Here is a 26,870-nt window from a genome sequence, read left to right as displayed (position 1 = left end):
TACAACAGTGACAGAAAAGAAGGCCAAACTTTGTAAGCTCCCGTTGTGGAAAATCACAACTTTTCCCTCAAAAAGCTCAAATTTTCCTACGCTCCCATGTCCCATTGCCTTGCCGCCGCACAAGAGAAAAACTATTGCCGTATAGTTGGGCCACAGATGCAGTTGGATGCTGCGCAGTTTATCCGGTTTCGCATCACGCCAAAACTATCGCCGACCGAGCACGTCGCCGTGCAAACATTAGCTTAGCATCTCCCAGCCAGCCAGCGAGACGTTAATATCGATTTGGTCACAGAATCACAACCGTTCACAGCTGTTCGAAGGATAAGGACGTTTCCTTTACCCTTTGGGTTTTTATTCTTTTTTATCTCAACATTCCCAACTGTTTCCGGGCTGGGTCTGGGACCCGTCTCCTCCACTCACCAGTTTTCCGTTTTCCAACCATCACCGTCGAATGGCTTTGTATGGGGAGAGAGTGTTTTTCCGGTCCGCGACCCTGTCCGGAAAAATGCTCCCTGAGGTTCTGCTGCACGAATCGAAACGACCGACCGTTCTCAATAGGAATCTTTCGTTTATGAACAATATTTTTTGACATCCCTCTCGCTCGCATATGCCGGCACGTACGCGCGTACGTCGGCATCGTGCTCGGAGGGAAGAATAAAACAGACGCAAAATACACTAGCAAGTGTTCAGGATACTCTTTACAATAATGTAAGTGAGGAAATTTTATTTCTGACCCCGCGTATTGGAATTGGTTTTCCCACATTTATCTTGGTACAACACCGGCTTGCGGTTGCATATTGTAGTGGCTCGGGCTTCTCTCCACATGTGGTACGCATTTGCCCGAGGCACTGTCGCATCGCTCTCTATCTCTCTCGCCCTTCTCTTCTATCGGTCAAATTAAACGTTGCATTAAACAAATCGAACAAAACAATAATTAAATCTGTCTTAAACGCTAGGCCACGAAAGAAAAAAAAAACACGGTAATTCTAGTTGGAACGATGCCTTAGCCTAAACGCTTAATGGAGAGACGATACGAAACGAAAAGGCAGGCTCTGATTGTGTGGGAACAAACATACCAACGAAAAGAAGAAAAAAACAAACCTATCCTTAACATAAAGTCTTACGCTAAGCTTATGCTATTGTCTAAGTCCCAAAACATGTCCTGCACATTCCTCACACACAAACACACATACACATTATCAATATCCGGCATGCCATCTTTCGTTGTGAGAGCTACTCACTCTCTCTCACTCTCTTCTAAGTCTCCACGCGGCTGTGATTCTGTCGCGACTGTAATCGGTCTGGCAACTTCCCGTCTGTCTCGAAACCCCTCTGTTGTGTTTATACCGTCTCTTCTCTTCCTGTTAAATGCATTTTTTCTTCTTTTTCTCCCTTTTTTTTGCTCTGTTTGATAGTGCAGTTTCATGAAGTCAACGACTACTTCTAGCCAAAAAAAAACAACCAACTCCGGCCCACTGATCTTTGCACCGACGACTAACTGTGAGGCACGGTCTAAAAATAGTGCCTGTATGGTGCAGTTTCGCTGGGCCGTGGATGCAGATGTGCCCGTCCGTTCGTCTCCGCCTGCATGATGCCCACTGAAGGTGGGGTTGCAAATACCATGCCGGTTGGAATTGGTTTTAGACATTTTCACCTTCGAGTGTCGGAGAGCACATGTGTGTATGGGGGTTTTGTTTTTACAACTTCCTGCACAAGATGATTTCATCTAACCTAGGTTAGGGTTGAACGGAGAAGAAGGTAGATATTTTTAAACCACCTCAAGTGCCACCGTTTTTGCATTCTTATGCCTTCTGCACGCTCCCACTGCAATCCACCGCTAGGTAACATAATAAATCGTTCACTGTATATGGAAACCGGGTTTCCCTCGCCATCGATCCCTTCTGTTTCGATTGTTTGGTTTTTTTAATTGCCTATTAGAAGCTACTTAATAGAAAGAAGAAAAAATGTAACCACTAAACAGTGCAGTGCGTATTTTGAAGACTTTGAAGACGCGCCAAAATTATCATAAAAATAATGATAAACAAATTTAAGGTAGCTTTTTTCTGCGATTGCAAAAAAACTCGAACAAGAAAAGAAGTAAACCGAAAAACAACAAGTAACAAAACAATACGAATAAGTTTAATATCTTTAGAATTGCACAGAAGTGTAATGGTTTGCACACAAAAAGTTTGATGATTGCACCTTTGAAAATGTAAACTATGACGGACAAATAGAATGGAGAAACAAATAAAATCGAACAGTGAATCAGTCAAATTAGATACTAAGTCAAACAAGTAGTAGAGGAAACATCTTTAAAACAAATGCAATACATATAACGTTCATCTTCAACGTCGAAACGTTCGCCAGTGTTTTTTGTTTTTGTCCCGCTTTTAAATTGCATATTTTCTGCTGGTAATGTAAAAAGGGTTGTTTTTTTCCTTCTAAAAGACTAATAAATTAACTTCAAATATAAACAATTGCATTTCTAACGTACGCTTAAACTAAACGACAAAATAATAAGACTCTAAAGCTAGCGAATGTATGTATGCATGTACGTGTGTGTGTAACTAAATTCAAAATAAACTTTAATTTGCCTCTCACTCTTGCCTATCCTGTGCACGCGACTGTGAGCCAGTGCTTCTCAACCGTTTGCGTTGCCGCTGCTGCTGGCAAGGCGTCTCCGAATGTAAGGCTATTAAATAATTAAAATGGCAGATTTTGATGCTTCCCGAATCGATGCTTGCAAAAAAGGTCCGAAAAAGGTTGCTTCGTGTAGTACAGTTCACTCAAGAGCTCGCCGTGTATTATTCCCTATCCGATACAATGACAGTACTGAAACCCAAAGCTTAATCTACACGTAAGTAAACGCTACCCGACAAACGAAACGTTATGCGGATTTGTTAGTATTTAGTACTGAATGAATATGAATTCCCAGCAGTTTTGGATTGCAATTGCCACACCACACCTATACCCCAGTTTGCTCGTTATGAGAAGTAGTGCTTGTTTTCCTCAAAGGCTCATTTTGCTTATCCTTGTGTGTTTTTTTCTTCTTCCTTAAATCAATACATACTATAAGCTAATCAATTTACATGCTATATACTTAAGTCATCGATTGGTTCCACAGTAACATTGTCTATAAATAGGTAGTTTGTTATCTTTTACATCGCACTAAGTTCGCGTAGGTATGTTTTTGTTTTGTATAATTGTGTGATTACTCCACTAAGCGCACTGAACAGTTTAACAATCTGCTTGTTCAATTGTCTATTTAAGCGCGTCTCATAAGTCGTCTCCGTATTGACAATAGCTCGGTGATGAGCATTTAGTCTAAGTAACACCAAATGGTTGTATGGATGGATGTGTTTATGGGATTTAAAATGTATTCATTTATCTCACCACACATCCTCGTTGTAAATAGGCTACTATTATCTCTCTCTCTCTCTCTCTCTCTCTCTCTCTCTCTCTCTTCCTCTTCTTATCTATCTCTATCTGCATCTCTTTTAATTATAATTTCCTAACGCGTATAAGTATAAAAAGCGGTAGACGACTGTGTGCCTTTCGAAAAGCAAAGGCGTATGAAAATATGCGTCTCTCTGTTGTGTTCTGCACCAGCAAATACTAGCTCAAGTATGATAAGTACCACTTCGCTTCAAACCCAGCACTACCCGGGCAAGGGGGAAGGAACGTTCTTTTCGCACACTTTAGAACAAACAAAATGACTCAAAAGGTTTGACACTCGAGAGAAAAAGTTCCAGCGGTTCCGATAATCGGGAATCGCGCTTGCTGAACCAGTATGTACAGTATGATTAAATCCATTACATCTTCCCGACACACACGATGTTAAACATCGAACAAATGCTAATTACTGAATACATTTTGCATTACGATGGTGGTTGTCTAGCATGCAGCGTATTTTTTTTTGTGCTAGTAAATATTTCCTCCTCTAAAACCAAACACGGTCAAGCAAATAGCCATCCCTCACAACGCATCCCATCTGTGTAATACGTACTTGCTAACCACACTGTACAGGGTGCTTAAACGTAGTCGTTGTTTTTATGCCCACTTACTCGAAAGTAATCCAAAAAAACAAACGGACAGCAATGCAAATGAATGTCACTTACAACTAATCAAACAACCCAACAAACATCAAACAAACAAACAACAAGCAAATGTAAACCAAATGCGTAGTAGAAAGTAATTAGTGTTTACCCGAATCAGTCCCGAACTGTTGTCTCGCTGCAGCAGTTCCCATTTCATGCCGTTTTTTTGCGGCGAAGGAAATTGGAACCAGGTGCTTTATTTACATTTGCTACATTTGCTGATCGGTGGCAGCCAGCAGCATGTAATGCCATTTTCTGTACACACACTCCTTTCTGCGTCATCTCAAAACAACGTTACAAATCAATAGTAAATATGTGTTACGTAAAGAGAAAAAGAAAACCTTGCTCTAAAAGTAACATAGGACCGGAAAATGTGTTCAAAATAAATGGATCGCATTTGAGAAACACTGCTTTCGTTGATTGGCTTGCACTAGCGACCGCTAGATGGCGCGCACGAGCGCGCAGGCGTTGTCGTACGGCTCCAACATCGCTGGACGCGTTTGCCAATAAATGCTAAGTTAAAAATTCAAGCGAGGTAACAACCTATATCAAGAAAAGCACAACCAAACTTTTTAAAACCGTTCGTCCATTCTCGCATGTAATGGAGTCATTTTTGGGCGTGAGAGTCACGCTGTTTTTTGAAGGGACAGGCAAGTATGGGTAGGAGATTGCCCACAGTGAACGGTACCTACAAAACAACAAGGCACACGTTATCAGGAACCCAACCCTCTTCTACCGCCTCTCCGTTTTTTGATAAAGATCTTGCTATAGCAACCTACACCTTCTTTCTCTCTATATTATCCTGTGCAGTACCGGTCGGGTCTTTTAAAAATAGACTACAAACGCCACCTCGGCTCTGGTTTTGGAATGTTAACTACGTTCGCTTCTTGCTTGTTAGGCCTCGAAGACACAAGCACTCCTCACTGCCACAGTGTCTAATCCATCCTTTCATCCTTAACATTACTACTTACGCGCTACGAAATAACAACACTTCATCCTTACGGGGGCCTAGAACCGATGCGCTCGCGCGGAAGACTTCACCCCGAAACCGTGGGATCGGCACTTCTGACGAGGTACTCACATCCTGGAGAGACCCCACCTATCGTACGAAAGCCTTTCTAGCTTATTGCACGAAAACTGTTCCATGTTCCCCTATCCCACCCGATTCCTCACACGACCAGGCGTGTCTTCGGGACATTAGCATTAGTTTGTACATTTGTGTATGTGTGCCTGTGTGATTTTCACACTCACAAAAACAGCACATTAGGACGCCTTCCGCGCACCCTGTCGGCTGATGAGCTGGCGCAGCTTGGACAGCTCGGTCTGCAGGTTCTGGTTGCAGTCCTCGAGCGCCTCGACCCGCTTGCGGTACTCGAGATTCTCCGACACCAGTATGTCGACCCGGCGCTCCAGCTGGTCCATGTACTCCTTCTTCTTCCTTCGGCTTTCTTGGGCGGAGATCTGAGAAGGTTGGAAGAATTAGCCATTAATTTTTGCGAACTTTGAGCAGATCTTGTGGAGCAGAACTTTTCCACCTACCTTATTCTTGATCTTCCGCCGGATCTTTTTGAGAGATTTCTCCTCGGCCTTGGTAAGCGGAAGCCGGGTAGGGATGGGGTAGCCCTCTGCTAGCAGTGTTCGCTTCTCCTCTTCCGTCAAGATGAGCGTTCCCGTGGAACCCTTCTGCAAATGACACCGAATGACGTTAGTACTTCTGCGGATCTTTTGGTGTTGTTCCGTCCTCGTGGAAGGACGTACCGGTTGACTACTGATGAGCGGGGTGTGAATAGGCTGCCTCGACGAGCTGCTGGCGGACGGTGATGATGCAGCTGAGCTGTGGTGACTAGCTGTGGAGGACGACTGGCGGGAGGTAGAGTTGCCCGATTGGCTGCCACCGGCGGTGCTGCCGATCGATGGGCCGGCCCCTGTACCACCGCTCGCGTGCAGTGACGTGCGGCGGCTCGAGGCGGTCGAGTTGGCGCCGCTCGACGTGCTGCCGTGATCGGTCGGCGGTGACATGGGGGAAACGTGATGTTCGGGGCTCTGGTTGCCTTCCGACTCGTCGCTCGGCAATGAGGAAGGCGGTGTCGGTGGCAGCCCGAACGCGGTGGAGGACTGTGGTTCCATCTTGATGTTCAGCTTGGACATCACGAGCTTCTGCTGCTGCTGCTGCTGGGTTGAGGCCGTTGAGCTTTGCTGGGGAATGCTGGACGCGATCATGATCTGCTGATTCTTGAGCAGACTCTGTGTGGCGGATGACAGCTGGAGAGAACCGTTCTGGAGAGAGAGAGAGAGAGAGAGAAAAGTCTTAGGATGCTTCTTCATGTCTGTTGGTTGCGCCGGACACTACCTTATGCTCGAGGACAAGATCCGAGTGCGTGTAGCCGGCCATATTTCCGCCGAGACTAACGGACGAGGCAGAAAAGCTGTTCAGAAGGGAGCCTCCACCACCTTCACCACTTCCACCTCCACCACCGCAGCCCGAACCGACGGGGGACGGTGGACAACTCGAGCTGGGCGACAGGGGCTCTTCCTTGACCGTCGTCTCATCGATATCGATGTCCGATGCGTTGCTGGCGGAGGTGGATGAGGATGAGTCGTGGCAGGACGAGCTGGAACCAAACCCGGCCAGCCCCTTCAGCCCGACGATGCTCTCCTTCAGGTTGAGGTTGTGATTCACCGCCAGATGGTTATTGTTGTTATTGCTGAGCAGACTGCCGAAGGGACCGTTCGCACCCAACGGTGCCGTCTGTTGCTGCTGCTGTTGCTGTTGCTGGGCTGTCACCAAACCGTTCGACAGCATGGCACCGGCACCGTTTGTCAACAGGGACATCCCGGCGAAGGAGGGTGGCTTGCTGTCGCGCGTCTGCCCGTTGACCAGCAACGAGTTGGCATGGTGCTGCTGTCTGTGAATGATGTGCTGATGTTTGCTGCTGCCATTCATGCTGATTGCCGGATAGCATTCCTCATCCATATCTGCTGTGATGTCGTAATTGGGGAGTGAAATGGGAGGGAGAGCAAGAGAAAGAAGAAAAGACACAAATAAACACAATTAAAAGCCATCCGTGGGTACTCTATAACTAAGCTAGGGAGTTATAAATATATCTTTTCCCCACGAATTGATGCAAAGAAACTGCCTCAAGATACATATTCAGGTCAAAGCGAATCAGCTGCATGCACGCGCAAATGTCAGTCGCAGTTCGCGTTGTCCGTTGTTTTGACAGGTGTATTCGGAATTCGGAATAGTAGGTTTTGTTTGAACGCCTGCGCGGGACCGGGCGGTGTTTTATTTGCTGCTCCTGTTTTCTCGAGCACTCTAGAGAGCGGGTTGGCTTTGCGGTGTTACATAAGACGACGGGAGGATGATGTAAATTGAGGGGGAAGCAGGAATATGGACGCAGCTTGGGGTCTTCTTAAACTTCATCTCATGGACGGGGCAGCAATTCAGGGAATTGCTTTAAGTTTCATCAGAATATGAACATGAGCGAAACCGAATGATTCAATTTTAAATTTGAAGTTCAGAGTGTACTAAACCCGACTTTTTTGCAAGTATAAACATGAAAATACTTTAAACAACTAATAAAAAATCATCTCAGATTTAGTATTATTGAATAAGAAAATAACAAAAATCATTATTCATACATCAATTCTAATTATTGAAAACATAGAATATCATTATCCAACACAGTATGTAACAATAAATAACCGACATCAATCCAACAAACTGCAAATTCAAACCGAAACAAGGCAAAACGGCCAGATCGATTAATATTTCACCCAGCTACCGACACAATGTTGCAGCTAAATGCCCAACAAGGCATTCGACCTGTCCAAATCTTCACACCACACCGCAGCTCGTTTAGCAAAACAGGCTTCAGCAAAGGAACAGGGGACGAGATCGGGTAGCAATCGGCAGCAGAAGCAATCCTCATAAACGATAATTAATATGGTCGCTCGTAAAAGTCATCCGCCAGGGGGACCTGCCCGAGTCGCGAACGCGAGCGCGCGCAAACGCGTCGTCCACTAACGAGCCACTACCGGCTGGTAAAAAGCTTCTGTCGAGGCAAGCGGAGGCATCGGAAGAGCCCAAAATGTCAACCGATCTTGCCTCTTGGATCACACACGCGAGCCTGCACGCCAGCTACATGATTATGATCGCTTGGGGTTTGCGTTATCGTGGGCCTCGCGAAGAATGTCTACATGCTTGGCCTGTGTCTGTGCCTTTTCTCCCTTTTTCTCTCACTCTCTCTCTCTCGCTTGCTACACGGTAGCGTATCGGGAAGGTTGCACAGGTGAAAATGATCTTCATCTAATTAATAACCATAATAAATCGCAGCATCGAGCGCCTGGACCGGCACCACGCGTGGCTGCAACAGCGCAGTACTGTTGCGATGCAGGGAGCAAAACCGGCAAAATCCAAAACCCGTTCCAAAGATGGTATTTGCTGGTCCGGTCACTGCGCGTCGGTTCGGCCTTGCCGAGAGAGAAAGAGGGAGAGAGAAAAAAAGCCTTCCCCCGAGCGTGCAGAAAATCAGCGCGCAATCCTTTCCCTAATTGAATGATTACAATATTGAAAGAGCTAGTTGAAAGTTGGCGTTCCCCCTCTCTCCGTTGGGCAGCGAGTCAGCGCACCGAAAGGGTCGCATTTTTCGTACTAATTGACAACTTGCTCTCCTCGTTCGTATAGGAGCTTTTCCTCGTGGAAAAGTCTCACATAATCGCCGTCGCGATCAATCGATCAAGCGTGAGCGTGCGCGCGCGCGAGCCTTTCGCGCCACGCTCGGGACGGAAATTCATTAAATTTTAATTGAAATAGTTGTGATTCCGAGGCTGGTGGCACGGCTAGTGTAGGGTTCGAAGTAGGTTAGAGAGGCCACACGGTGCTTCAATCGACCGCATCCATTGACATTCCATCATCATCATCATCGTCATCATCGAGGAGCAAGTTTTCCGATGCACCACAACCTACACTGGCGCTGCACTTTTGCAACACTCGTCGATCGGGGTAAGGATCGGGATCGGGAGGCAAACCGTCGTCGTCTTGCAATCATAATCATAACCGCAAACTCCCGCTCCGGACCCCTCGATGCTCGATGTGAAATGACGTAAACCACACTAAATGACGCTCTTTCGATCCGTTTCGAAGGCGTGCGTTGTTGTTTTTTGTCTCTTGCCGTCTGTGCTATAGCTCGTGATCGGGCTCGTGGTGTCGTCTTCACCACGGACGTCATAATTGCCTACCGCGATGAGTCATGCGGCAGGATTTCTCTGGATTGAGGTGTGAAGGAACGGATCGTGATTTGTGACCGTCAGTTGGCAAATAGCGGTGATGTGGTTTGTGGTCTGTTTTTGTTGATTCGAGTCGCTTAAGCGCTTCTTTTAAATGATTTTGAAGGCCTTTCAAAGCACTCAAACGAACGAGTTCGACCCTTTGATTTGCTTTGCCCTAATAAATTAGTACAATCTCGATCGAGTTGCACGATACCACGCAGTTTTCCAATCGCAGGCTGGGCGATCGTTTACTTTCACAAAAAGCGTCATCAGACACCGCGAATCAAACAGGCGAAGGCGAACCATCGCGCGTCACCGTCACAGACGGTGCATCACTTCATTTCGATACTTTCAAATATCACCCCAAAAAACCTACAAGCGGTGGTTGAGTTCGATTTCCATTCCACCGGCAGTTGTTACCGTTCCAACTGAGCGATGCGCGTAATGCTGTTGGGAAGGTGGAGAAATGCTGTCGACACCTTTATGGCTCCGCTTTTCTTTCCTGAGTGAAGTTACGCACAGCTCAAAGTGCACTATTTTATGGAGTCAACGCTACGCAAAGGAAAGAAACATTGAAGTTTGAAAATCTGTGAGGACTTTAGTTCCTAATCTTAATTTAAAGAAAATTTTCGAAGCCAAGCTCAACAAACGCTGCTGACTTTCTACCAGTAAATGGCAAAGGTAAATGCAGTTCGATTAACCGAAACCACCCCTCCAAAATGGAACATGCCATTCTTGTCCTTCTCCCCTTTCCATTTCCCAAAAACTTCCACTCAATCACGCAAAGATCGCTTTCATTTCCATCCATCCTTCACGAAACACACGCGGGGCGTCATAAATAGTGCACCAATTCACACAGCAGCAGCAGCAGCAGCGCCAGTGTGTCCGGTAGGGCGATTGTTTCCCTTTCCCAACTGGGTGGAGGCCGATAAAACTGCCATTGTTTGAACTCGGTCAACGGCGGGCGGTGTACTGTACTGTCTATTTCCGGTACGAAAAACGATCCGAAAACGAAACGGGGAAAAGAAAATTCCACCATTCCATTCTCTTTTTTCGGCCCGTCCCCCCTGATGCACTTTCGCTAGCCGCCATTAACAATCGCTCCCATTTTATCGCACTTTTTTTGCGCGCGGAATTCTACTCCTTTCTTCCCCTTTTTCCCATTAGATGAGCTCTTGGCAAACGGCTCGGATCCACTCACTTTGCCCAAACCCTTTAACGAAAAAAAGATGTTTCCCCCGTCATTTTTCGCGTCATAAATCGTGGCAGGCTCAATGGAACGAGACCGGGAATGTACTCCTTTTGCACACCCACACCCGTAGGGCACTCTCAGCACATTCCTACCCAAACAACCATTTTGTGCTGTGGTTTACCGGGTAAAACGAACGGCGTTTCGGCGCTGCTTGCTTCAGCACATTTTTCCGTGCGTTTCGGTGCGTTTGCTTGCAAAATCGGCCCGCGGGCTGCGCTCCCGTCGCTGCCCGAACCGAAGCGGAAAACAATCGACTTTTCGTTTGAGACACAGCTTTGCAACAATGTTGCCGGAAGTATGCGACTTCAAACAGTGCCCGAAGAAACCTTTGAAGCTGTAAGCAAAAAGCCCTCTGCCACCACCGCGGCGATGTGTGCGATCAATTTTCTCCCGATCTCCCGATAGCGTTGTGATCGTGTACGCGCGCTGCCAACACAAAAGCGACGTCGGCGGCAAAGACGGTCGATGAGCACGGTGTAATGGCACATGGTGCAGAAATGGAACATTTGTCAAAGGCGGCTTCGTTGTATTTTTTTTAATACAGATTGAAAGTGAGATTTATCGCGAGCCATGGAGAAGTGATGCCGTGCGGCCCCGGCGGGGTTTTATATGACTTATTTGCAGGGGGAGAGCGTGGAAGGTGGATTAGAGCGATGCGAAACCGCACCAGGCAGTATACTGTGTGCAAGTGCAGTTGCGTGCAATCGATGTAACAAATCGTCCATCATGCCCGCACTCTCTTTCGTTCTCTCTCTCTCTCCCTTTCTCTGTCCGTTCCGCTCGTGGTCTCGTGCTCAGAATTTCATAATCTCGATGCGCTTGATGTGGAGCTGTTTGTCGCCCTTCGTCGCCCCGGGCCTTTTTCCAGCCTTAGCCCCAAGCGGTAACGCCCGGCAAACATGATGGAAGTGACAAATGCAATTGGCTGCAGATAAATCATGCATGGTACTGTGCAGCGGCTGTACAATTATTATCATTTCCATTGCATTGGTTCCTACCCGCCGTTTCCCTTGGGCGGGTGTGATCGTTGCCTTGGGCTCGGACTGCTCTGGTTGATCTGGGTGGTGCTCTTCCTCCAGCGGACCATTTCACAACGAACGGAACGGCTACGGGAACGGCAGGACAGCGCAGCAAGATGTTTGATTGATTGTGGGCTATGGGAAGGGGTGTATATGGACAAATAGTACAGCATACACGGTTGTATTTCCTCATGCGAGGCTAGTGAGTGTGCAGGTGTTGGAAACAATTAAATCAATAAAAATGTCAAGAGCATCTTTACACTCCTTTATATGAAGATATAACATAAATAATTGCTGTAGGGATGATACTTATTATATAATATGAAATTGAATGCATCCAATACAATGAAAAAGGAAATAATAAACGAACCAAATGGACCTAAAAACAAGTGTCAAAGTCCATTCAAAACATGATATTAACAAAAACAAATGGCAGGATAGAGAAAACCATAATAAAAGAAATACACAAATTGAACAGTGACTTGTGAAAACCCTTCCACACATCATTGGCAGAACATTAACGAGCTCCATCACACCCAACAGTTGGAATGGCAAACGCTTTCGGACATTTATCACAACCTCACGCCGAACCGGGCATGAATAAATCTCTCCCGTTGCGTCATAATTCATCTTAAGCGCTGCTAAATGGCTGATCTGTCAGACTTTATCGCTCGATGTGCGTGCGAAGGTACTGAAACGAACTGAACCGGCCGTACCGTCGCACCACAGCCTGTTCGATCATCAGCATTAAAAGCAATCATACTCGAAGCCCGCTGCTGCTCCATTCCATTACCTTCCTTCCACGCACAGAGTGTGTGTGTGTCATTTAGCGACACTTTTTATGTCTTTAATTGGCTGTAAACACGTGCTAAGACGTCCCACCACCACGCTGCACGCACGCTGCCAAAGAAACGTTCGACCTGGCACGGACAGCAATTATAATGCGTAAGAGGATTTGTTTCCTTTTGCGCCTGCTTCTTCTTTGCTATTCAAAGCAGCAGCCCCTAGAAGAAGAAGGTTCAATGACATTGTGTATCGAGAGGAGTTCGGTTTGGAGATAAATCAATGGAGCGTTTACAATGCTTCCACAAATGCCCCGTAGACGGGACCACCCGAGCATTTGGGTTGAAAATATCAACACGAGCATAGAAAAAAAACCCACACACCAACAACACGCAACACCTCTCGATAGACTTGCTCGGGGATGGCTGGAACGATTGATCACGATCCTCAGACACTCCCATTCGTGCGTGTGTGTGTGTGTTTGTGTGCCTTCAAATCTATGAGCTATGACTCAATATTCGTACCGCGCATACCTACTGGAGCCCGTCGTCTGTCAGCACGGGTTACGCTGCGTTACCTTGCTGCGGGCGAGCAAGCGACGAACCCTCTTTTTCCCCTTTCGAGATCGCGATCTCTAAAACCATTTGCTCCAGCAATTCCAGCGCCGAAGAGATTGCGATCGAAGATCGTGAATCGATAGTGTGCAAAAACGCGAGGAGATGATGAGGGAAGTAGAAAGAGAGACAGAGAGGGAAGGCAAAAAAAACGAGAGCACTTCACAGCGCCGGGTGAGCGGTCAGGAGAGCCCGCGCGACCCAAAGTGAAATGGATCCATCCCAAGTGCAGTGAAGTGGTTTGTGCTATTTTATTCCATGAATGAATTTTCATTCAGCATCACTCGAGAACGGCGTCAACGGTTTTGCTTTTATTTCTGTTCATTGAAGTGGAGGCAGCAAGAGGGAAAAGGGTGCTCACGCACACCCCTAGCAAACCACACGGATGTCGACATTAAGAACAGGGGGAGAAGAAACGCCAGGGGAAGCAATCAGTGTGGCTCACCGTTGGGCCCAATAGTGACATCAATGCAATCTCGTAGATCCGTGAGACATAAACGGCTACGGGCTAAGGTGCCCCGGAGCACCCGGAGCACTCGGAGCGCTATTTGAGATGAAAACAAATACCTGGGAAGAAAGCGCAGAAATTATGTCAATTTTTTTGTGGTGCGTTGAGCGTGTGTGTTTAAAATTACTTCTCGGAGGGAATGTGTTTCCCTTGTTTCGTCTTTTCTGTTTGTGGCGGCTACCTTTCCATTTTCCTAGGAAGCTGGGAAGGTGTGAAGAAGAGCTAGGAAGAGTTAACCACCATTCTCTCCCATTTCTAAGTTCTACGCGCAAACGGGAATAAGTGTTTGAGAACCAGTGTCACCAGTGGACACAAGCATTAGCCTCCAAGCGTATCAGCACACGGCACTTGGACCAGCGGATAGACAATGAAAGAAATGGTAAAGTCATAACTATCATATCGAAGTTGAGTGTTGAGTAGAGAGACCATCTAAAGAAGAAACTGTGGGCCTTCCCACAGTTACTGGGATGGGATGGTTGGTTGAAGCAACACCCAGATCCAGACTGTCAGCTTTGAGCGGTTGATCCAACAGAGAGTACAATAAAGCCTACTCAAATGTCTCTATCTGGTGTCATTTGAATTGTTTGAGGTCAGTCTGGTGAAATCGAATCCCATCAGAATTGTAGAACATTTCAAATGCGTGAATGCTCATTGGAAAGATCTGTTACCACACTTCAGGTGCGTTGAACAGGTACGGATACAATTGAGCTAAAAATATTTGAATTAAGAGAAAAAAGATCAAGAACTTAAGGTATCAAAAAGGGAGATATTCCTAACCCTAATACTACGCTTTCAAAACATACGGTATCATTCCTTCTTACAAGACGCACAAATGTATCTTCTCCCCCTCTGAAACGCGCGTGGAATCCACAGAAAAGCAAATCATTAAATAACAATCAGCACATAACAGTACTTTAGCTTTTTTTTTATTACTATTTTTTGTTTGTGTGTGTTGTCGTTCGTTTTTTCGCTAAAACGAAAAGGCCGAAAACATACACACAGCTACAATAAAATCCTCAATAAACCTGTCAAACGCGAGCCATCGTTAGGCAGGGGGCCCCAACAAGGGGCACTTGATTGAAAAAATAAAATAAAACAAACGCAGAAAGGCATCCGCCCGTTGTTCGAGCAGAAAAAAGAGCTGTAAGCTGTCAAATGTGGCTCTCGATATCGTTTGCCTGCCGGAGCTTCCCAGCACTTTCCTGCCCAGCAGCGTCATTTCTTCGCCTTATCACAACGGCTAATGATCGGACTTGATCGCATTTTTTATTTAAAAATAACCTAAGAAGCAATTTCTGATTTCTTCAAAATTCTTATTAGCATACGTGAAAAGAAAAATATTCCCAAAACTATAAAGCACAGCTCGAACGATGGCGTAGAAAGGGCGCGTCAATGGAAGTGCGGCGCGGACGCACTCTGCCGCAGCAAAGGGTTAAAGAGCTTCCCAACGCAAATGCTCCGTTCTACTTCATTAACATATTTGCTAAGCCATTAAAATGCTCGCTTCTCAGGTGTGTGTGAGTGCGTATACCCGATTTTCTGGTTTTTGCCGAAAAGACAAAACAACAAATGGTATGAAATAAAAGTTTCATAGCTGTGCGAAACGCGACAGTGAGTGGTTGAAAAAAAAAACGAGGAGAATTAAACCCAAAAATCTTTTAACCGCGTCGGGCTCGCGCTTGCGCGCAGGAACAAGTTTTGTTTCGCGTTTTCCGCCGCGCGAGGCCTTAGTGAGGGACTGGGACTGGTGGTGGTGGCGCGAAATGTTGCTTACGGTCAGCATAATTCAATCGACCTCAGAACCAGCCCCACTCTTGAGAAGGGGGAAGGAAAACCGGGTAAGAGAATCGGGGCGGCATGTGCGCAAAGCAAACAAATTCGCAAATAAGTTATGCAATCTTGTCGAAAAGTTTTATTGTTTTCACTTTTGAAACCGAGTCAATTTCGAGCCTTGGGGTAAAGGGAAGAGGGTTTAATGCGGGGTGCGTGTTCCGGTTGCCCTCGCCTACCTCCCCTCCCGGCAAGCCATTAAAAAAAGACCGGCAGTCCCCGGGAGTGTTCTGGTCCGCGCGGGTGGGAAATGCGAAACGAGTTTGCTTCGCGACTTTTTTTTTATTCTTTTCACTCATTTGCTTCTTATTTGTTTTCTTGAACATACAACTCCATCCAAAACAAAATAAAAAAATCTGGGCAAATAACTAAAATTTCGCACGTAGTGTAAAATGAAAAAAAAGTGCACTTCACGCATCAAAAGCAAATTGGTTTCAGATTTTACCATTCGCGGGGTTCGCTCAGCTGTGTTGCCTTTTTTACTTAATTGTGTCTGTGGCTGCACAAATTTGGGGTGGGCACAAGAGTGACATTTTGGGGAGTGTGTAGTGCGTTTCAAAAGGAAAACTGGTAAATCGAAAAGGGCATAAATGTCAGTGCCACAACGCGACTGATAGTGCGAGTTGTGCGAATTGTTTTATGCCACTCTTCCATTGCCGAACGCCCTCCAAGGCGCCTGAGCCGGCGTGAGTCTGGGAAAAGCGGCCGGGAATAGGAGCGGGAGGTTAGGTTCATTGAACTGGAAGAGGTTTTATGATTCTAAAACAAAAGTAAACCCTTTAAGAAGACAATTAAGACACACATTTGAAGCATTAACTGTAAGTGTTTTAAGTTGTTTAAGGTCATAGTTTTTTACTGCATTTCTTAAATATTGTTTCAAGCAATGACCAGGAAATAAAACGTACAGCAGTCACACAATGATTGGATAAAACGCTGCCATCAGTGCTGCGAGTTTTTTTTTTTTTTCTTAAACACTTTATCCAAAAATAGCCTTCCCTTACTTCCGGTTGGTTGCACCGAATCGAAAATCTCCCACCGAAAAAAAAGCGAAAAATAAAACACAAGAAGCCAAAAGCCAACCTCAAATTCAAATTTCTCACGCACCATGCACAAACACCCGTTTAATGCCCCCCTTAACGAGTTTGTCACATTTGGGTTTGGGCCGAGCTTAAAGTGGCGTCGCGCACACGTACGTTCGAAAGTTTCGCGACCAAATCCGAGCGATCGAGAAGACGACGGAACAAAATCCAAAATTTAAAAAAAAAAACGACCCAAAAGGAAAAGCGCTCGAAAACACTCTTGTCCAATATATCCAATTTGTCGATAAAGTTGAGCGAAAATTGCGTCGTTTCGGGGAGCGTTGGGCTTGCGCTAAGATGGTAAGCGACGAACGCCGCACGAGCTGGACGCCCCCTCTCTCTCTCTACATTGTAGCGGTATTTAGCCGTTGCCGGGTCGAACAGTGGCCCAAATAGAAGAGCAAAAAAAAAAGAGCACTTCCCCGCATTCGGAGGGCATGAGAGAACAGTAAAATGGTTGTGGCGGATGCGGAAGAGTAGCGGAACCGATGCGAAAACGAATCAAGAAAAACGATCACACACCCCCTCGACTGTTCGGGATGCCGAGCACGTGCATTATCTTCGCGCAAACGAATGTGCGAATGCGCATTAAGCTGCGCTCAAAAGTTTGGAACGTTAAGATTCATTGATCAACGAGGCTCGCGAATACAATTGGATCATTCCTCTTTTTGGCAGATAAAACGTTTGGCTGAGGAAAGAACAGCTAAGTTAAACTGCAGAAGGAAACAAATTGACGCCACTATAGCTTTATTAATTGGCTGTTTGTAGAATCAGAAGTGATAGTTGTCTATGCCAAACAACGGCCGCGGATTAGCGTTGCAATTTGTACTTAACGACATTAATAAAAACATCATTTTTTGCCTGCATTACTTATCCTTGAATAATGCCAGTTCAACTTTCAAATTGTTTGTTAATGCCACATGCGCTTGGAAGAAAGATTTGTGCACCCCAAAGAGAGGCTAGAGGCGCCCAACCTCCTGGCAACTATGTACCATTATTCGCAAGTTTTTGGGGCGATTTTTTTTTTTGTGAGCGTGCGTTCTTATCCTGTTTCATTTATCGCGGAACAAGTTGGGCGACTATTATGACATTTTAAGACAACTTTCGCACCGCACCAACTCCACAGCATACGTGCGTCACTGACATTTTGACTGTTAAGGTGACGGGTGGCCGAGGTGAGGTGAAACATATTCAACAAGAAGCCGGAGCAGTAAGACAAAATAGAGCACACGCGCTGTCTTTGTTTTTTTTTTGTTTTGCTTTACTTTTCCCACATCTCGTTTAATCGAGAGGGAAAGAAAGAGAGCGCAAGGAGACGTTGTTGAATTTGTCAAACCGATCACGTCTGTGCGTTTGCTTGGGGCACCGAGACTTGCAAGATATTTCGCTGATCAACCGCTGATCACGAGAAAGCGCATTTCGATCGCAATACGCACATACACACACCCGCACGGGCTTGATTCGGCCGGACCAATTTCTTATTCACATTCGCCACCTGGATCGCCCAAATCAAGGGGGTTGAAAATGACTCAATCTGAGTACACACGGTACTGCTGTGGGGACTGTTTTGCGATCAACTTCATGCGTTTCAATTCGCAACGGGCCTTTCCCAGGCTCAAACGAATCGATCCGATTGCAATCGTACCGATAGCGTAATGTATTTATTTTCCACCACGACCGCTACACACTCCGATGCTGAGTCATCCAGATGCTGAGCGAGGGGGATACCCCTTTACCAAGCCAAGGACAGGACGTACATAATCCTAAACATGGACGAAAAAATAAATAAAAAGGAACGTGCGCCACTCTAGGACAGAGCCAAAACAATGCAAACATCGATCACCCCCGGGTTGGCTCGATCTCAAACGCCGATTAGGGTCGACTCCTCCACAATCCCGGGGCTTCACGCAAAAAAAAAAAAGAAAACTGTGGCTAGGGAATACACTGCGAGTGAATTTCTCATGTTAGTTCCCAGGCGAAGAGTTCTCCCTACTGGATCTTCTAGCGCCACTCGTAAATCGTGATGCTGATCGGTCGTGAACGTACTCCACAAAGCATCCGTACAATCAATTAACATCTCATCTGGCATTAAGGAGGTCTCGAGGGATACGGCTAGCGCAAGACGCCGAAGAAGGGGCGAGCTAAGAGATCGTGGCCCCCGGGGGAGCTGATCGAGCTTTCATCATCGCTGCAACACTGTTGCAAACGAACCAAACAACCAGAGAGTTTCCCATTCCCAGTTGCAATTGAGCTGCAGCGTGTGTGTGTGCAGACATGGCAGCCAAACCAAACCGGTAACCGCATGCAGCGCCAACCGACAAAACAGCAGCTTAATGTCACTGCAGCCGCCGGCTTTATTAGTCACCTCGCTGGGCTGCTGCATTTCAGTCGCTATTAAATAATTGTAATCGCATTCCGGCTAACCGATTACTCGACAACCTCAGCTCCCCGATTTAACGGTTCTGCTGTACAGGGAATGACGAGGACATTGGGGAGAAAAACGTTTCATTCACCTATCCGGGTTTGAAAAGTGCTGCTGCCGTTGAGCACTATGTGCTCAGGATGTCTTTCAAAAAACAAAAAATTGTTGAAAATTTTAGAACCTTCTTGTTTTGATATCGACACTCTCACTTTCGGAAACCTTGAATATGGGTTGAGCAAATTAACGACACTCGCCTTTTTTTTGGATTGGTAACCTTGTCGCGGTACTACAAATATGCATAGCAGAGCCCAAGAGACACTAGAGGCACTGTTTGATCAGATGGTTGAGAATCTTGTTCCTTGTTTTGTCGTATTTTGCCCATAGTGGTGCTCCGGCTGACTGTTGGAAGCAAAACCACACAGCCTAACCTCAACTCCGACGTCTAGCTTCGGCCGTGTTGGGATTAAATAACCAATCCTTGTCTCCCTCACTCAAGTTTGAAGCTCACTCAGGCAGCTCTGGAACGTGTTAGCACCGGAAGCAATGCAATCGATCTCGCGTGCAGCCTTGCAAAGCAGTCATGCTTTTTGCAAATGCTTTCCAGAGGAACCATTTGTTGGAGGACCTGCCACACGACAAAACATGCCAGACGTTTCCACCTAATCGTCTGTTAGGACCTAATTCCAATCAGTTCTTAGACAAATGAAGTGACATTTCAGCACCGACTAGGGTATTAGATACTCAAAACAAACAAGGGAGTGGAAGGTTGCAAAAAAATCCCCAAGCGGGACCATCGAAAATGTTAACCAGATCGAATATTATTCGGAGAATAAGCGTGCTGCGTTTTGTATCTAATCGTACTACCGAGATGAGGTTTAAGGCGCACACTTGGGCAAATATTTTCCATCCTTTCCTCTCTCGGCAGCCTCTCGAATGAAGCTTCGAGCGTTAATATCTAGAACAGTCGATGGGAGGAAGAAGAGACCATGCACGGTTAACAAAAAAGCCTTGACAAGCTCCCGTGTACGTCATTGTAAGCCTTCAACCCAACGCTTCAGTTGACAGTTGCTCCATTTGTTGCGGTGGTGCTGAGCAACACACGGCGAAGACAGTGTGGCGTGCTGTACAAATGCCAATATTGATTCAAGTGATCGCATCCAGCCATCCCGTACCCGGGCATTACGTAAAGCCGGCCCCAGGCTGATGGGGGAGTATATCACATCCCGGAGTACCCGGAAACACTGGCAACCGCTCTAGGGACCAGCAAACTTACCATCCATCTTGTTCTGCAGGCTGTGCGGGGAGTCGGGAATGGTGTCCGGCAGCGAATCGCCGTCCGAGTTGAGGCTGTACGAGTGTTCGGTTTTGATCGGCATGCACGTCCCGATGATGGCGTCCGTCATCAGCTTGTCGTTCAGGATGACCGGCGGCAGCTTCGAGTGTGGATCCATCCAGTCCTGGATGTCCGGATAGTTGGACATCTTCAGCGTGTCCTGGAGGTTCTGTTGGAAATTGGGAGAACACAATACAACACGATCAGTTTCTAATTGAATCGAACAAAAACAAAACAACAGCACTGTTTGTTTGCATTATGTTAAGTGAGTATGGAAATGATGTTGTGAGTGCTTGCTGTTTGGAGTGCTCCCGGAAGCCAACGGGAACGGTCAGAGATGCTGCCATCACGCTTCGATGATCTCACGTGCCATCTTTCGCGTATGCATTCGTATAAATTATTCATCTTCGGGTGCAGGTTGAATGTATCGTTCGATTGAAGTTGTGCCGCACGAAAGTAAACACAGAAAGAGAGAGAGAGAGAGAGAGAGCAAGAGAGAAGGAGAGGAAGCGCCTCGCAAGGTGCATCGAGCGAGCCCATTCTTGTACAATCTTCAAGAGGGGATCTGTTTCATTCAAGCAGCACCAACTCGAGTGAGCTTACTCCCATCGCCGTTTCTTTCATCTTTAGCGCGGCGCCTTAAACGTCACATAGCTGCCATCAATTTCAGCCTTTTATGAGCGATCTGTATCACAAACGCTCCATTTCTGGAAGCGCAATGAGCGGTTAAACGGCCGCTTGATCAACTTCCAATCGAGCTGATCGCGCTGAATTGCTCTGGTCGCGCGGCATCACCTGGCGCCCAAAGTAATTTGTCCACCCGTGGCCCAACATTCCGACCGTTCCTAAAGTCACACATTCTCCCTGCATACGGTTCACAAACGGTACAAGCACAAAACATTCAAACCCCACGGGACAGCTTAAACATCAATTAAAGTGTCTCTCGAATCGCATCGAGGGGGTTCGTTCTTTACGCGCTCGCTGCAGTCTATCGTTTTGTGTGTGTACGCTGTACAATAAATCGATCTCGTTCCAGCCACCCAGTACGGGTATGGCTTTTGAAATAATTATCCTCACAATCGGAATGTGGGCCGTATGACAAATCGCTGTTACATATTCCCACCCAAAAAGAAAACGGATCAAACGACTTCAATGCACGTCGAGCGAGGGTTGGCGTACAATTTTAAACGATTTAGTAGATTCGATGATTTTGAAAGTTCTTTAACAGCTTTCGAAAGTGCGTGCATGCACTTTCCTTTCCCTTTGCGCCCCTCGCCACTACTGCACCCGAACGGGGGCAACAGAACGCAGGGCTCGGCAATGATGATGATGATGGATTTAGCTTAAAACAAAAAACAGCCCCAAGATTAAGTTGTTCAGCTGCTGCCCCACCCCGTGGCAAAGAGAGCGAGTGGAACCGGTCCTTTTGTGAAGAAGGAAAAGACGTTTCGTATTGCATGGGTAACGGTAACGGCGTTGTGTATTCCCTTCCCTTGCGAGCGCACACATTCCCGGCCACATTCCCAGTCGCATTCCCGGGCAAAGGGTATTAGTTTTTTTTGTATTATTTCACTTGCTTTTAAATACCAATCAAAGGGCATACATACACAAAAAATAGAATGGAAAACATACGCATCGAGCATTAATGTTCACAGCGAGAAAAACGGTTTTTTCCCCGTCCCGGTTTTTGCAGCAACATTCTAAGCGCACATCAGCAGCGAAACAAATTAACCTTCTATCGCGGGGCGGCAAACCCGATCATTAGCATACGTAAGGGTGTAAGTAGGGTTGGTCCCATACCGAAACGGGTCTTCTCTGTACGCACCTGTTGGTTCCAAATTTGCTCCCATGCATTCCCAGTGAGACCCAGTTTTTTTTTATTTAAACGGGAGCACACTGCACATTCGTGAGGCATGGTTGTTCATCATTTTCACAGGTCCCATCCATCCCTTCGCTATTTATTGCCTTGTGAGGTGAGTAAACACTGATTTGACTCCGTCCGTTTGCATGTGAACGAACTGCTAATCATAACAACAAAAGGGCGGCTTTTTTATTTCCCCTCACCGACAGCTTCATTTAATTGACTTCACGTCCGTTGTTGCTGCTTGCTAGTGCATTTAAATTGGAATTAAAACGAACGATTTGAACTGTTCAAGCGGCGACGAACCTTTTATTTGATTTCATTTTGCTTTTCTTTATTTTCAGACAGTAACATTTTCTAATATTTTTTTTCAATCGAAACTGTGTTTTATTGTGGACAAGACCATCCGCTGCTTTACTTTATTCCCCAGGCAAAGACGCTCAAAAGGCCGATCGCGACCGAGAAAAGCACGATCGGTCGAACCCTCTCTCCAAAATGCGCGCGCGTACCATCAGAACAAAGCCATTTCCATTTGAAGAAAGGAAAGGTCGCACATTTGTGTTTACCTTTCTTCTTTGCTGTCCGCCCTTTGCACCACCACCACCACCATTCCACCCATTTCACACGTGCATCCGAGCGCAGTTCGATAACGCGTAACGCCGCATCGATGGCGGTGCGGTGCGACACTTTGCCGCGAACATCGAAACAGGTAGAACTACTTTCATTTTCCAAACCTGATATCCCTTTTGCGCTCACTATCACCCTTTTTATCCCCGCACACCCCCCGTCCCCTCGTCGTCCACCCCTTTGTAAACACACACACACACACACACGTACTGCACTATCTAGATCCTTTCCTTTCACCGCGGAGCCGTGGCCCTTTTCGGGGTTGGTCCGGACCGGCACACAAACGAGCCCTTTACAGTTTCCTTTATGCGCAACGCATAAACTTGTGGCACTTTGTGTGGCACAGGGGAAAGATGGCTTTTTGCTTTTTTCCCTCCCTCTCTTCTCTTTCTCCTTTCCTCGACACCTTTCTTTAACTTTTGCTCTTCCCATATCTCCAGCATATCCGTGTTTGATCCTTTCGTTTTTCTCTCTTTCTCCGTTTACTTGCGGACCGCTGCATTAATCGAACAGCAAAGGCTCAAGAAATGCAATAAAAGAATCTCAAACGAGCACTGTCCTTTTCCGGAGTTTTTTTTTTTTTGTTCAAGACAGGCACCGTTTAATTCTACACGCTGAGGACACTGTGCGTGACTTTTTGTAACTCAACCAGTGGACGTTTCCCAGCGTGCCCATTGAAGGTATGCATTTTCTCATCATCCTTCGCTTTCTTCTCCCTCTTCTTTTTTACTTCCACACGTTCCATTCCGATCGGTGAAAGAAAAGTGCTATCGCTGTTCAACTACCGCACTTAAAATCGATCGTGTTTTCGGGATGGGGATTTTGAAAAAAAAATCCGACCGCGATGAAAAGAGGCAGAAGCGTGAAGAAGGCAAACGAAGCAAACAGAATCGAAAAGGCCGTCCGAAACCGAAATGATCCGGGGCGCACAGCGCGGCGTGGAAAAATACCGAAACCGATTATCGCTTATTATTTTAGTGCGTAGTACACGATTATGATTATTAAAGAGGCAGAAAACAATCTTATTAATCGATACCTGCGTGCGTGACTGCCGGGTCGAGGTGGGCCGGTGATATTGGTCGGCATATTTCGTCCTGTTTCGCTGTTGAAAGAGCGCTCCATTGCTTCAAAAGGGGGAATGTATTTAAAACAGATCTTGCTGTGCCTTTTTTCTCCCTCGTGAAGGACAGTTTCTTGTTGAGGAAAAAAAGGAAAAAAAGTCCTTTTTCTCATGCCTATAAAATGGTTCCAAAATTAAACCATTCGTTACAGGATTGCTTTAGAGAAGGAGGGCAATTTCAGGCACATCATGTCACAAACCGGAAGCTCCAATGAGCTACTTAAGGATGGTGGAATTGAGAAATAATAATGATGCTCGTTCAGTGTCATTCTGATTAAATAATATGAAATATATCAAGGGAAAAAAGACGTCGAAGAGCTGATGCTACGTTCAATCTATTTCAAGTGAACGGTTTCTATTTATCTTCTGAAATTAATCTTCGTTTGCACCGTTCAAAGGTTAAATAGGAAAGGGTATGAAAGAATGCTAACCACCCTCATCAATTCCACCAAACAAGCACACACACACACACAGACACACACAAACACACCTTCTAAAATTCGCCTACATTTCGCCCTCCCGTGCCGAAACCATGACAAACGACTTTGCGAAACGATACGTTAGGCAACCCCGTGTTAGAAAAAAATCCCCGTGTTGCCGCGTCTAACGCGCTTGTCGGCCGTTTTGTGACTTTCACTGCTTGAACTATTTCACCCCTCGCTTCAACGTCCTTCCCCGTCGGTCTGCCCCTTGTTGACGTACGCAAATTCCTAAACTGCATGCATGCGCCTTCTGCATCCCTCCCGCGCGAGCACGATCTATCTAGCGCTATGCCCAATCCATTTCACCTTCTTAGGCGGGACCAAGCGAGCGTATTGATCGGCGAACCTAACAAAACCAACCACCCTGCATGGGGTGGAGTCTCGCCCTAAGTGATCTTGTTTCTCTTGCTGTCAAGAACTGAGCTTCCTCCGGGCTTGCCCCACCCTACGCGCTCCGGCGATGATTGGGCCCAAAATGATCTGTTTCGCTGAAGCGTAGGGCTTAAGTGACCTAACCACCAAGAGCCAGGGAGTGTGTGTGTGTGCCAATGGCTCTCTGAACCCGCGCAGGACGCGCCCGAAATCCTAACGCCCCGAAACAGTTTCACATTTGACCCAGAAAGCGGCCACAACTTCCAAATTGAAGCTGGACACAGTTTTAGCTACAGACCGAGTGTGTGCGCCAAAAAAAAAAAATCGGTTTCTTACACGGGTCGTTTTTGTGTTTTGCAAAAATCCACGATTACACAATCCGCAATCTCCGGTCACACCGGGCTTGCGTGGTGTTTGAAAACACGGGAGGTGTTTTATTTTTCCATCCGCTCTATCGTACCCGAGCGTGACAGAAACAGCCTGTATCGACACGGAGAGGAAATCAATCGGTTTTTGTGTTTTCGGTGTTTCTTTCACGCAGGGAAATGAAAGGTTTACGCAATAATGTTGCGAGTGTATGCCCTCAGGGGGAAACGGCAAGACCGGTAGCGGCGAGAGAAACCAAATTTTAACCTCAAAACTCAATCTCACTTTCATCGGTTTTTTTATCACAGTTTCCAAAGCGTTCCTTAGTGTTGGCCACCAATAAGTTTGAGTTTTGGTAGACAGAACGGTGACGAATTCACGTCACTCGATGCAAACTGTGGCCAAGCGAGTCAAGAAATCCTTCAGCTTGTGTAAATATTGAACAATTTTGAGGTTCCTTTTCGGCCACCGTGTGGAGCGTTTGCATGCGCGTTTAATGCATGAAGCGCATCGAATACTGCCGGCCGTCACGCTACAAGTAATCTACCCAAAAAAGGAAACGGAAGAATAATAGACCATCATGACGATGGCACAACGAAGGCTCCCCAAAACGTACAGTGCAACTTAGAAGATGCACATACACACACAACAAATAAAACGCTCAAACTAACATTGAAAGTGAAGCTGCCGCTTCGTTCCCATTCATTTGCAAATTGTGTGTACCTTCAACTGAGCTGAAGAGTGCATAATGTGTTGACATTTCAGAATCCGACGAAGGCGAAAGGGGTGGAATTGTGACAAACAACAACAAGAATGAAGACAACCTCTGGCAAGAAAAAAAAAACAAATCCGGGCTTACAGCGTACACGAAATGAAGCGAAAATTTAAATAAATCGCCTCTCACCAGACTAGGCCGCGGGCATCATTTTTCACCGTGCTGTGGCACCTTTCCATTATGTGGCTGCGAAACGAGTTTGCCAATTTTTGGAGCACAGGCTGAGCGTGCGGGCCACCCCCCTTCTCTCTTCCCCGTCAAATGTCAAACGGTCCTCATCTATCTTTCACTTGTGATTCACTTACTGTCTAAAATCGAAAGCAAACGCTCGCTCCATACAGGGGATGGTTGGCAATACGCTAAGCAACGGGCGATTCATAGCGAGCTGCACCCAGCAGAAACTGCACGATCATCTTCATTACTACACGGCTGCAGATTGATTTGATGACACATTTTTCGCTCCATTCGATGTAATACGGAAAACCGAATCATAACTCACACACATGGGGCGAAGGGCGATAATTGTGTGTTTTGCTTCCCCAAAATGAAGATCAAGGAATATGGTAGAGAAAGAAAGGCTATTCTCACGGAAATTTAAAACTCTTTAAAAATTATTACCATACCATTAAACTGATTAAAAGCTCAAAACAAATTATGAAGCGCATAAAACATAACCACCCATAAGCCGGATGCAGCCATGTTATTAGCAACAATAAAATAAAACTCAATTTCCAACGCGTTCAGTTCCATTTCACCTTCTGCTTGTTGCCAAGCGCCCGTCGCAAGCGCATTTCAGTTGTACTGAACACTGCAACACAATTTGTATATGATCCCTTCTTTAACACCGCCACACTCGATCGTACAATCGTAGTAGGGCCGTCACGGTGTAAACCTTTCGCCTTTTCGCGGTTCACAAGAGCTTTAATTTTCGCAACAAAAAAATGCCAACAAAACAGTATCGATCAGCCCCCTCCCCGGAGGCACCGAGCTACAAAAGATTGATCGCCCTGCAGACGACGAACCCGGTGGAGAAGAAAGTGTGTTTGTATGTAATTAATC

The 26,870-nt window shown here is 46.3% G+C and overlaps 1 protein-coding gene across 2 annotated transcripts in view; it reads right to left on the bottom strand.

Moving 5' to 3' along the window:
- Positions 1–685: 685 nt before the first annotated feature.
- Positions 686–26,870, bottom strand: part of LOC1269461 (cyclic AMP response element-binding protein A) — a 95,442-nt gene continuing 69,257 nt past the window's right edge. The window contains exons 3-7 of one of the 2 annotated variants that reach the window (XM_061655814.1): positions 20,149–20,377; positions 6,448–7,076; positions 5,856–6,374; positions 5,637–5,780; positions 686–5,558 (exon numbers count right to left, since the gene is read on the bottom strand). In XM_061655814.1, the coding sequence (XP_061511798.1) occupies positions 5,361–5,558; positions 5,637–5,780; positions 5,856–6,374; positions 6,448–7,076; positions 20,149–20,377 (1,719 nt within the window). In that variant the 3' untranslated portion in view covers positions 686–5,360. The remainder of the gene's footprint in view (positions 5,559–5,636; positions 5,781–5,855; positions 6,375–6,447; positions 7,077–20,148; positions 20,378–26,870) is intronic. The other variant, XM_061655815.1, reaches the window with a different exon arrangement.

This window comes from Anopheles gambiae, chromosome 3 (assembly GCF_943734735.2).
Source record: "Anopheles gambiae chromosome 3, idAnoGambNW_F1_1, whole genome shotgun sequence".
NCBI lineage: Eukaryota > Metazoa > Arthropoda > Insecta > Diptera > Culicidae > Anopheles > Anopheles gambiae.
This window is presented reverse-complemented; position numbering and strand designations above follow the sequence as displayed.